Here is a 12,563-nt window from a genome sequence, read left to right as displayed (position 1 = left end):
CAGTTCTGGAGCCTCCAAGGCCCAAACCAAGGTGTCATCAGAGCCGTGCTCCCTCCAAGACTGGATAGAATCCTTCTCTGCTTCTTCCACAGAAGAAGGGGGGGGGCGTTCATCCTTGGTGTTCCCTGGTTAACAGTCACATCCCTCCAGTCTCTGCCTCTGTCCTCACGTGGCCTTTTCCCGGCGTCTCTGTCTTCACACCATCTTCTTCAAAGGAACCAGTCATATTGGGTTAGGGCCAACGCTAATGACCTCATCTTGACTACATCTCGAAGACCCTGTTTCCAAATAAGGTCACATTCACAGGTACTGGGAGTTGGGACTTCAGCATATGTTTTTGAGGGACACAGTTCAGCCCATAAACATAGGTTTGGCTATTTTTTTTTTTTTTTTTTTTGCTACAGTTAAGCCTCTAGCTTGATGTAAGCCTCAAAGAGAAATCAGAGTGAGAGACCACGAAGCCGGCCAGCTAGTCCTGTGTGTCGAGGATCCATGTGTCATTCCGTAGCCACTGATGAGGGGCACCTGCGTGGCTCAGTCGGTTAAGCGTCTGCCTTCGGCTCAGGTCATGATCCCGGGGTCCTGGGATTGAGCCCCACATTGGGCTCCCTGCTCAGCGAGGAGTCTGCTTCTCCCTCTCCCTCTGCTAGTCCTCCTGCTTGCACACGCGTGTGCACTCTCTTGCAAATAAATAAATAAAAAATTTAAAAAAGTAGCACCTGATTGATGTGACTGGCACCTTGCTACTCAAAGCACAGTCCTTGTACCAGCAGCTGCCACCCTGGGAGCCTGTTAGAAAAATGCCGATTCTCAGGCCTCACCCCGCTCCTCCAGAATCGGCACGTGTCGCTCATTAAGGTGATAGACGGGCACAGAAATCAGAAGTGCTGCTCTGAATCCCCAGCGGGCATCCTGGGATGGCCTCCGTCCCTGGAGACCTCTTCTTGCAGCACGCTGATGGGGTAGCCAGGCGTCCCGTGACGTTGCAGAGGCGTGCCTTGATGCTTGGAAAACGGGTCCTCCTTCTCAAGGTCAACTCATTCCCCCACCATCAATGCTATAACATAGCATTTTCCCTTCACAGTAGAAGCAGCAGAACAGAGAACTTGTCCTTCTTTGCCAGGCCCTTTGCTAACCACTTGCAAGCGTAGTTTTCATTTTTACACTGATCCTGGGAGATAGAGGGTCCTATCTCCAGGCCTGTCGCGACTCCCATGTCCTCTGGACTGCGTTGTGCTCCCCTGCCCTGCATTCGGATACCGAAGCCTGAACTGTCGTTGTGGCTGTATTTGGAGTAAGGAAGCAGTGAAGGTCCAGTGAAGCTATAAGGTGAAACCCTGAGTAGGGTTAGTGTTCTTAGAGGAAGACACAGCGGGGAGTTCTCTTTCTCTCTACCGTAGCGCTTAGCATAACAGTCTAGTTGCGCTGGTTACGTGTCTGAGCTACTTGTACTGATTTCTGTTCTGCAGCACCTGAGGCCAGTGCCTGCTCGGGGCTCCTGGCTCGCCCACTGTACCCCAGGCTCCTCAAGCCCGCAGAGTTTTACGTCCACCCACCTGGTCAAAAAGTAGCAAAGGGCCCTGAGGAAATCTCCAGGATTCTAATGCCCTAAGATTAGACTTGTTGAGGGTTAGTGGGTTATAGAGCTTTGAATAATATTGGAATAGGTATTAAAGGTAAGAAAAAGAGGACCAAGGCCTCTGAGAGAAGCCATTCTCTGCTGGATAAGAGCATGCCCTAGTTGTCATGGTTACGTTAATCCTAAACCGGGAAGGGGGGGGAGGAAACAATACACTTCCAGAAAAGGCTTTCTGAAACCTCAGCAGATACGATTTTTTTAAACCTGGGCAAACGTTATCTTTATAGATTCGTGACTGTGAGATTGTTCTTGAAAGGTTAGAACCTTAGCTTGTATCAAGTAGGGGAAATCGTGTGTTCAGACGCTTGGAGGAAGTAGGGAGAGGTAGAAAAATAGACCCCCTCCCCCTTGAAAGAATTGTCTTTATTCTTTTGGAAGAGGGGAAGAAAATACTCCCACATAAAACTATATGTAATAGAAATAACCTGAGGGCGTAGATAGATTTTAAAGGTACAATAAACCAAAGGAACTTTGATTCACAATTTTTAATAGCTTAAAACCAAATTTGAACGTTCATACTATTTGTTACTCAGTATTTAGTGACCAGACATTCCCCAAGAAGGCAAAACTCTGCCTAAAAGGTAATTTTCTAGGATTCCATGAACAGCCAATTCAAAATGGAGAAAATCAACAGGGATGCCCAATTTTTTTTTTTTTTTAAGATTTTATTTATTTATTTGACAGAGAGACAGCCAGCGAGAGAGGGAACACAAGCAGGGGGAGTGGGAGAGGAAGAAGCAGGCTCATAGCAGAAGAGCCTGATGTGGGGCTCGATCCCAGAACGCTGGGATCACGCCCTGAGCCGAAGGCAGACGCTTAAGGACTGAGCCACCCAGGCGCCCCTAGGGGCACCCAATTTGAAATCAGCCAACTTATTTGTGCACAAGGCTAAAATTCAAATGCCTTTTGGAGCATAATTAGAAGTAGCCAATACGAAAAAAGTGATAAAAAATGTGATTATGTAGTTTCACTAATTGCTGGTTTGTTCTCCAGAATAAAACATATAATTGCTATTTGCTGCCTTTTCTGTAAGGCACAGATGTCTAGAACTAATTTTAATCAAGCCTGGCTGATTGTGGGGTTGGCCAGACTGACCGTTTCTTAGAGGCTGTGGGGGTCTTAGAGATCTGTTTCCTCAGCCCCAATACTAACATTTGGTGATAATTAAGAAATTCATTTGTCATAAGATCCTTTTCATATTAAACTTACTAACATTTAGGTTTTCAGATGATGTGTAAATTACCTTTCCCTTCCTCGTGTATGGTACCTTGTGCAGCATTAAATGGAAATGTGTGTGTATCTTCAAGTAAGCCTGCCCTTTGAGAAGAGACCTTTACAGGTCCGAATTCCTCAGGGCCTCTGCTTTGTGCTCTGCTAGCTTTATCCACGCTCTTGGATATGCCTCCTTCCCCATTCACACTTCATCGACTTATTTCTAGATTCGTTTTAGCAAAAGCGCTGGTGGATTTATAGCTTCTTGAACCCCGTTCCTGGCTCCTAGTGCAAAGCCTGCCCCAAATGCAAAATTTGCGGTTACTCCAACAATGTTCATTTCCTGCCAAACACATAAAAGACCTCTTTGCACCGAGAAATCTTAGCAGGTGTTGAGTGAGGCCACATGGGTGTTCGCTCACTCTCCCCACGTGGTCAGGCCTTCACAGCCACTCTTCCTTGAGCCAGTCCTAGCCCTCGATATTTGTCTGAGCTCTGATGTTCTAAGAAGAGCTCACTTTCTGGCTCATAAAGAAGTTGAAACAGAATCTATTGTGCGTCACCCTCTCCAGCTGTTTATAGACGTGAACCCCACCGCCAGTTACTTTTTCTTGTTTCTGTTTCTTCTGTATTTTTCATTATGATAGTGTGTGTGTGTGTGTGTGTGTGTGTGTGTGTGTATCATAAAATTGACCAGTTGAGCCATGAAATGTACAGTTCAGTGGCATTAAGTACATTCACCAGCACCACCATCTGTTTTACATTCTGTGATGTGATTTTGTTTTGTGGTTTTTAAAATTTAAATCCTAGTTAATTAACATCTACTGTGATGTGATTTTGAAGAAAATTGGAGACAAGTGTTGAGGACTGATGTTGCAGACTGTCAAAGTAACTCCACCGTAGGAAGTAAAGGAGGGCTGATTTCTCTTAAAGAATGGGAATGAAATCTTTTCCTTCTTTATTAGACGTTACTGTTTTTCTCTTTAGTCCCACCATCAGCGCACGTGAGATGATTCCACCAGTGACCCTTGAAGCAGGCGCTGAAAGAGCCTGGTGAGGTTGGGATTACCCATGGTGGATATTGTATGCCTTTAGATGGCTGTGAATATTTTCTGGATTTCAGTGATGGAGGAAAATAGGGGTATAAAGTGGCATCTGTTTAAAAAACATGCTTAATGACTGGACACCGAAGCATCTTTGATGGCTCCTCAGGTCATGCCTGGCCAGGCTAACGGACATGCCCACCATTGAACTCATCAGGCTCTAGCTCTTCCGTCTGTTAGTCCCTCGGGTTACTGATTGGTCCCTATAAGGCTCTGCTCTTCGCAGAGGGAAGGTGAAAGTATAAAAGCAGTAACTGGAAATGACCATGTTTTGAAACATTTTTCTTCCAGTGTTTGAACTGCATGGTGGACTTGGGTCCGTTTTATTAGCGGGTCATTAGGAATCCACCAGGCATAGGATTCTTAGAAAGAGAAACCAAGGCATATGATTCTTAGCGTTGAGGGTAGAAACTGGGGTCTTCTCTATCCTATTCCCTTTCCTGTAGATTCGGTATATAGACAGTGCATGTCGAGTATTAATCGCTGTGGGCATTGGATTGAGTGCCAGCTGCTTTGTTGAACGGTAAGAATATAAAAGTGGAAAAGGAGCCCTATGGAGAGACAGGCCCATGTACACTTAACCATACATAATACTGCGGAATCAGTAAGTTTTATTTACTTGTTCGTTCGCTTCCAAATTGCTTGGTCGTGGGGCACCGTGGACCCAGAGATTAATAAAGCTCAGCCTTTGCCTTCAGTGTAGGGGAGGTGTGAAGGCGAGTTTGCACAAAGTGCGGGGAGAACCTAGGGAAGGAATCCGTAAATTCTGCCTTACTTGCGGAGGGAGGGACAAGGAACAGGGCCAGGGTTCCACTGCCACAAAAAGGGCACAGAATCATGAATCGAAACCTTAATGTCCCCACAAAACCTGCACACAAATATTTATAGCAGCTTTATTCTTAATCACCAACACTTGGGGGGTAACCAAGCTGTCTTTCAGTAGGTGCATGGATAAGTAAACTGGTACAGCCATGCAAGGGAATATTCTTCCGCAATAAAAAGAAATGAAGTAAGAAACCACAGAAAGACATCCAGGGACTTAAATGCATACCGCTGAGCAAAAGAAGCCGATCTGAAAAGGCTACATGCCACTCGATTCCAACTATGTGACATTCTGGAAGAAGCAAATAGTGGAGACGGCAAGAAGACCAGTGGTAGCCAGGAGTTTGGTGGGGGGCGAGGGTTGACTGGATGGTGCACGGTGGGTTCTTAGGATGGCGAGACTATCCTCTGTGACCCTGTAACGGTGACTACGTGAGACTACATGTTTGTCAAGACGTATAGAGCTGTAGAATGCAGAGTGAACCCTGATGTAAAGTGTGGGCTCGCAGTGACAATAGTGTGTCCGCGTTGGCTCAGCAATGGTAGCAATGCATTGATGCAAGATTAATGACGGAAACTGTGTGTGTGGTGAGGAGAGGTATGTGGGAACTCTCTGTACTTTGTCTTCAATTTTCTGTAAATCTAAAACTCCTCTAAAAAATAAAGTATTTTTAAAAAGGGGGTGATGCCTGGGATTGAGGTGGGGAGGGGGAAATGGCAGAGAATTAGCATCTAAGTGGGAATACAGCCTGGAAAAAGCTCCAAGGTGAGCAGTCGGAGTCTGGTGGTCCATGGTCACGGAGGTGGGCAAGCTGGGAAGGGCCCGAAGATTCAGGGATGAAGAGGCTTCCCGTGGTGGGAGCCGTGGCTCATTTTCATCTCCGCCTGTGTCAGAGGGTAACTCCTGTTGTTTCTGTTTGCAGCAACGAGCCCCGGGGAAAGTGTTGCTGGACGCAGTCTGTAATCACCTGAACCTCGTGGAAGGGGACTATTTTGGCCTCGAGTTTCCTGACCACAAAAAGATCACGGTAAGTGATGGGAAATTAATGCTGATATTTTACCATCTGCTTGGCTTCGGGAAAGGTGAGTAATCGGGTCTGGTTCCTTGGCCATACAGACCTATCACAGAAGAAGCACATCCGGAAGGCCCTTGCTAACTTTTTTGAAAGTACTACGTATCTGGGATTAGCGAGTGCAAAGAGAACACTCCGTGAAGACTGGTTCCTTCTGGCCCATTCCCCCACCTCTCCCTCCAGAAACGACGATTACCAGTTGCCTCTGTATCCTTCTGATAAAAGTCTGTCTGTGTATATACAAACACATACTTTTGAAACACGCTGATGTGAGGAAGCAACATACAACGGCCTCTGCCTTCCCCACCACTTCTGTTAATGTATCGTGACGATCTTTTCTTTTCCGCACATGGAATCCACTTCCTTCTTTTTCAGTTTTGTGCCATTCTGCCGAACGGACATGTACAACACCTGTTATAAACAATGGGATACTTAGGTTGTTCCCAGTCTTTTGCTCTTACAACAGAAGAAGCTACGGCAAGCACTCTGGTACATTCAGGCTCGCACTGCCGTGTTTCAGTATTGAGGTCCCGTGGCACGGAGTCGCCTAATCCATGGGTTTCCATCATCCTAGAGTTTGAGAAAAATGTCATTTTGTTCTTTACAAAGGTTTCATCCATTTGAACCTAAAAGTTAGAACATAGCTTATGGTTCCTTTTGTCTTTTGGCTACGGGCACTTATCTTAACGTTGTATCTGAGTCTTTTATTAGACATCGTTTGAGCCTCTTAGTTCATTGACTGTATTTCTATTTATTCTTCCACTCAGTACAGAGTACCTAGAACCTTTGCTAGCCACTGTGCTAGGGATCCAGTCACTGTAAGATGCAGGGAACGTATGATCCAGGTGGGGTGTCAAGCTTAGCTGGTGACCAACACAAGGCATGTGACAGGTGCCCTGCTGGAACCAGGGGGCATTGGGCAGTGGGGGCAACAAACAAAAGATTTTTGTTTGTTGCCCTGGGAACAAGGGAAGGGAATCCTTCCCAGGTAATACAAAACTGAGTCCCATGAGGCCTGTAGGAATTGACCTAATAGGATGTTCTGGTGAAAGGGGGCCCTATATTTAAAGAGCAGAAAGCAACCTTCAGGAAGCTGGAAGGAAGGCTGGAGTTGAGAGGCAAGGGGGAGGGGCTCAGTGAAGGAGGTGAGAGAGAAGAGGCTATAAGGGAGGCAGAGAGCACATCTCGAAGGACTTCTTATACCATTGCTGTCCAGTAGAAATAGAATATGAACCACATGTGTAATTTCACATTTTCTAGCAGTTATGTTAAAAAAGTGAAATTAACTTAAAAGTATAGTTACCTTAATATGTCCGAAAACATTATCATTTCAACATGTAATCAATATCAAAAACTATGAATAAGGTATTTCACGTTTTTTCAAGCTGGTCTTTGAATCTGGTATGTATTTGACACAGCCCCTCTCGATTCACGCAGTCCTTGTTCCAGGTGCTCAGTGGACACGTGTAGCCAGCGGCTATTGTATTGGACAGCACAGCTCTGTACCAAGCTAATGTATTTTAGGAAGCTGTCAGTGTGTTTTAATGGTATGATCCGGTTTACGGTTTAGAAAGAGGACCGGGCTGGACTGGAATAGGACAAGACTAGAGTCAGAAAAGCCATTAGGAGCTTGCCGTGTTTCAGGCTGGAGACAGCACTGGAAGGAACGAAGGGAGCAGCGTGATGGAGAGCTGGAGGGAGGTGGGTGAATTCAAGAGGTTTTGGGGGAGGAGGCGGCTAGGGATATGATTGAATGGAAGGGCTTATGAGGCAAAGCAGGCTCGGAGCAGCTGGGTTTTCTAGCTTTGCCATCTGGGGGATAGTGGTGCCAGTCACTGGAGATGAAAGTCTCAGAGAGGCCATGTCTGTGAAAAGGTAAAGACAATGAGTTCCATCCCAGACTTGAGGACATGGGCATCAGTGGACATCCCAGTGGAGACGTCCAGTGGGCAGTACCAGTAGGCATATCTCCTGGAGCACAGGAGAGAGATCTGAGCTGAAATACAAACTTACAAATCCTAGTATTACATTCTTTAAAAAAATTTTTTTTAAAAAGATTTTATGTATTTATTTGAAAAGAGAGGGAAAGAGAGAGCAAGTAGGGGAAGGAAGAGGGACAAGCAGACTCTGCGCTGAGCCCAGAGCCCAACATGGGGCTCGATCTTATGATCCTGGGATCATGACCTGGGATGAAATCAAGAGTCGGATGTTTAACTGACTGAGCCAGGCAGGCACCACCCCCCCCCCCGGATTATTTTAAATATTAATTGAAGCTCTGAAACTAGATGAGAGGGTAGACTGAAGAAAAGAGGTTAGCCTGGAGTACCGGCGTTTAAGGGATGGACAGAGAAGGAAGAACCCTCAGAGAGGGTGCAGATGGGGAGGAGGAAACCAGGGAAGGACACATCACAGAGCACGGGAGGAGGGTGTTACAGGGAAGGCGTCGACAGGAGTTGCGTGGGTGGGTGGTGAATGAGCAAATCTGTTACATACCTAAAAGTGGGTGTGACTAGTGTTTTCTCAGCGTGTTACTGTCTCCAAATACTCTTCAGCATTTCCTCGTGCTTAAATTAAATCTAAGCCTCCCCGACTCCCATTCCTTTTTCTGATGTGACAAATGACCACAGATGGGCCAAATCTAATTCTGCATTCTATTTATCCAACAATTATTTTGTGCCTACACTGTCTCAGTCATCATCCTTTATACGATCGAAGACACGTGATATAAAGTGACAGCAAGAAGTGGTTATGGTTTCCATTCATTAGAAGTGCACAGCTTGGTAAGAGAGACAAGGAAGGAAATAATTACATTACGATGTAGCAAGTTCTATAGCACATTGTTTCATAAAATTATTTTATGTTAAAATAATGATTCTCAAAACACCAGAAGATATGCTATCTCATTAATTCTAACAACTTTGCCTGAACTACAGCAAGGGCCTAGTGGCTTCCCCGACTCCACTCTTGCCCCGTTCTGAGCCAGCTGGAGTTGCTTTTTTAAACAATAAATTAATAGTGGTGAGAGTACTAAGGTGCTCAGGACTGTTCCATATCTAGGTCAGCCAAATAGCTAATGGGGGAGATGGGATTCTAACCATGTTCTTCCGAACCCAAGTTCAGTGCCTTTCTAGAATTTACAAACCTGTTGATCTTCCTGTGCACCTCCAGGGCTGGTTTCTTTCAGGTTTTATCAGGCTTGATTTTTATGATCTCACTACTTTCTTGCACTACCATTTAGGAACGTGTTCAGCTGCAAAATACAGAAAACCCCCTGATGATGACAAAGAAATAGGTGTTTGTCACATGCAACACAAATGAAAGCCACCACATGAGTGCCTACCATGTGCCAGATTATTCTAGTCCCTGTGGACACAGCAGCTAACGTGGGCCACATTCTCAAGCAGGAATCCCTTTGCAAAGGGCCAGATAATAAAAAACTGTAGGAAGGCGCTGCCGGCCATGGGGTCTCTGCTGTAGTTACCCAAGGCTGTCCTCGTGGTGCAGGAGCAGCTGTGGACAATACATAGCTGAACAGATGTGGCTTTGTTCTGGTGAAACTTGATAATATGAGAAGCCATAGTCTGCCAGCACCTGCTCCAAAGAGTTACAACTCTGTGCAAGGCATCCTATTAGTTTCACCTGCAGTATTTCATTCATTCCAGAAAAGCCCATCCCACGGCCTTTTTCTGATGAGGAAGCTGAGGCTTAGAGAGGTGAAGTCATTTTCACAAAGGTGCGCAGCCAGGAAATACGATAGCCGTGAACCAGGTTCAGTTCTGCCTGAACACAGGCTCGTGTTCCCCATCACCCCTCCATTCTGACCGTATTTCCACGTTTTGTTCTCTGTCAGTGTCAGAATCCCAACCTGAGAGTTAATTCCGCAAGGTTAAAAGAAATAAGTTGTTTCGACAGAACTGACGTGTGATGTTAGATGAGGCGGGAGAGGTACTTGGGGGAGGGGCACAAGGAGGGCTTCTGGGGCCCTTGGTCGAGTTCTGTTTCTTGATCCGGGTGCTGGTTCTATGTGTATAATCAGCATGTAAAAATTCAGTGACCTCTACACTTACCCGTGTGTGTGGTGTGTGTATACAACATCAATAAAAGTTTATCCCCAGGGGCGCCTGGGTGGCTCAGTCGGTTGGGCATCTGCCTTTGGCTCAGGTCGTGATCCCAGGGTCCTGGGACTGGGCCCTGCACGGGGCTTTCTGCTCAGAGGGGACCTGCTTCTCCCTCAGCCCCTCTGCCTGCCGTTCCCCCTGCTTGTGCTCACGGGCTCTCTTTCTCTCTGTCAAATAAATAAAATCTTAAAAAGTTTATCCCCGAATTCAATGAAATAAAAGCACATAGCAGAAATACTGACCAAAAAGTGCCCCGAGGCCGGCTGACAGAATCTGTTTTGCAAGAGCCAAGGACAAGTCTTGATTTTTGTTGAACTGAGGAAGAGCCACTCACCTGTGAAAACCGAAAACTCTGGCTGGGTTTTCACCTCCTCTCTTAGTAAAGGTGCTCAAAAATTGAAGATCTGTGTCAAGCAGTTTCTGTGTCCTCCCCAGATTCTGTTGATTTTTAGTGGGGGGTATATTCAGCAGCCCAGGAAAGGGGCTCTGCGACCAGACTCCCAGCCCTGAAGTCACCGCGGCAGGGTGACTCAGCGGCGGGATGACAGCAGCGGGTGCTGGCCCTCCCAAGCCTCGCTTTACCCGTGGGTGGAATGGGGGCAATAGTGCCCAGCTAGTGGGGTTTTTGAAAGGATCAGATGCGATAACGTCAGTCAGCACGTAACCCCGTGTGTGGAACCTGTTCGAGTGTTCAAAAAGTATTCGTTACGGAAACTCTTATCATGATCATTTTTTAAATTGTCAGAAACCGAGGACGTGAGAGTTACCATCTCAACCATCTTTAAGTGTACAGGACAGTAGCGTTAACTGTATTCACATTTGCCACAGATCTCTGGAATGTTTTCATCTTTATTTTTTCTTTTTTTAAGATTTTATTTATTCATTTGACAGAGCACAAGCAGGGAGAGCGGCAGGCAAAGGGAGAGGGAGAAGCAGACTCTCCGCTGAGCAAAGAGCCTGGTGCGGGGCTCGATCCCAGGACCCCAGGATCATGACCTGAGCTGAAGGCAGATGCTTAACCGATCGAGCCACCCAGGCGCCCCTGTTTTCATCTTAAAAAAATTGAAATTCCATGCCCATTATACAACCCCCATTTCCCCTCCCCCCAGCCCTGGGCAACCCCCATTCTAGTTCGGTTTCTAGGAGCTGGACTGCCCGAGATACGTCTAAGTGGACCCAAACAGCGTTTGTTTTTTCGTGACTTATTTCCCTGAGCATCACGTCCTCAGGATGCATCACAGCGTAGCACGTGACTGGGTACCCGTCCTTTTGAAGGCTCAGTGATACTCTGTTGTGTGGATGCCCCACGTTTTGTGTGTCCATTCATCTGTGGGTGGACCTGGAGGTCGTGTATTCACAGCCCTGCGTGGCTGAGAGTCATGCTGCAGTGAACACGGATGTGTCGTCAGCACAGTGTTCAGATGCTCTCTTGTGATGATTACTTCACAAGCTTCCTTTGGGAGGCTGCTTACTTACCTGCCAAACCAAGAGGAAGCATGGTTGGTCTCACGACGTCTAAACCGGGGCTGTGGCGGCCGGCTTTGCCCATGTTCCTGCCTGCGCATGTTACGTGGGAAACTAGGGTCCCCGAAGTCCCTGGCGGACAGAGTTGTGGACCTTTGTGCCTAGGCAGCTCGGGTCCCAGCCCAGGCTTCTGTCCCTTGGCTCATTGTTTCCGTCGCGGGAGGAGTCCACGTGAGAGCATGCTGCCCGGGGCAGGTTTGCAAAAGCCTGAGGGGAGAAGGCGTGCTTTCCATGGTCTAAGATGGGAAGTGAACTAGTGATAATTGGTAATCAATTATGCTCTACCCTTAATTAGACTCGTCCTGTGGCTTGCCAGTTAATAGTTGATGGCTGTGTGTACACGCGAGTTTGGCCTGCGCTTGTCCTTGAGTCTAGGCAGCCGTGCCCGTGAGATTGCCCCACGGGAGCAGACACGTGTTTTCATCAGCTATTTTATTGATTGGGCTTTCCATGGCAGAAACGCGAATGATCCTGGGAATCAAGACTCTGTACTTAATATGCCGGCTAATTAGCAGCTGGAGTCGGGGGGCTGGTAGAAGGCCAGAAAGTTGCCATGGGGGTGAACTCACAGACCTGACTGTCCTCGATCTTCTCCTGTGTGCCACGGACTCTGCTCCACATCTAAACGCATCTCATTTGTTCTTCATACGAGAGGTGGGCAAACAGAGCCAGCGGTCAATGTGCAGGCTTTGCAGGCCTTGCCGTCTCTATGGCAACTCCCCAGCACTGCCCTCGAAGCATAAAAGCAGCCACAGACAATACACGAACCAATGTGCATGGTTGTGTCCCGATAAAACTTTATTAAGGGGCATGGATTTTTGAATTTCCTAGTTCTCATGTTGTGAAATACACTGCTTCTATGTTTATTTTTCAACAACTTAAAAGTGTTAAAGCCGGTCTTTGCTTTCGGGCTGTACCACAGGACGTGGTAGTCGGGATTCCGCCCCTGGGCCTTAGTTTGCCAATCTCTGCTTTATAGTATTTCTGTGAGGTCGGTATTTTATCATCTACATTTTACAGGGAGCAGATTCAGAGAGGTAACTTGCCCAAGACTTAACGATGAACTGTATAA

At 46.8% G+C, this 12,563-nt stretch overlaps 1 protein-coding gene across 5 annotated transcripts in view; it reads left to right on the top strand.

Moving 5' to 3' along the window:
- Window positions 1–12,563, top strand: part of FARP1 (FERM, ARH/RhoGEF and pleckstrin domain protein 1) — a 267,299-nt gene that overhangs the window by 168,094 nt on the left and 86,642 nt on the right. For all 5 annotated transcript variants that reach the window (XM_045810988.2, XM_087865037.1, XM_045810987.2 and 2 more), the window contains one exon: window positions 5,700–5,804. In XM_045810988.2, the coding sequence (XP_045666944.2) occupies window positions 5,700–5,804 (105 nt within the window). The remainder of the gene's footprint in view (window positions 1–5,699; window positions 5,805–12,563) is intronic.

Source organism: Ursus americanus, chromosome 10 (genome assembly GCF_024610735.1).
Source record: "Ursus americanus isolate L20-20 chromosome 10, mUrsAme1.1.p, whole genome shotgun sequence".
NCBI classification, from domain to species: domain Eukaryota; kingdom Metazoa; phylum Chordata; class Mammalia; order Carnivora; family Ursidae; genus Ursus; species Ursus americanus.
Note: the sequence above shows the minus strand (reverse complement) of the source record. Positions and strands in the feature narration are given on the sequence as shown.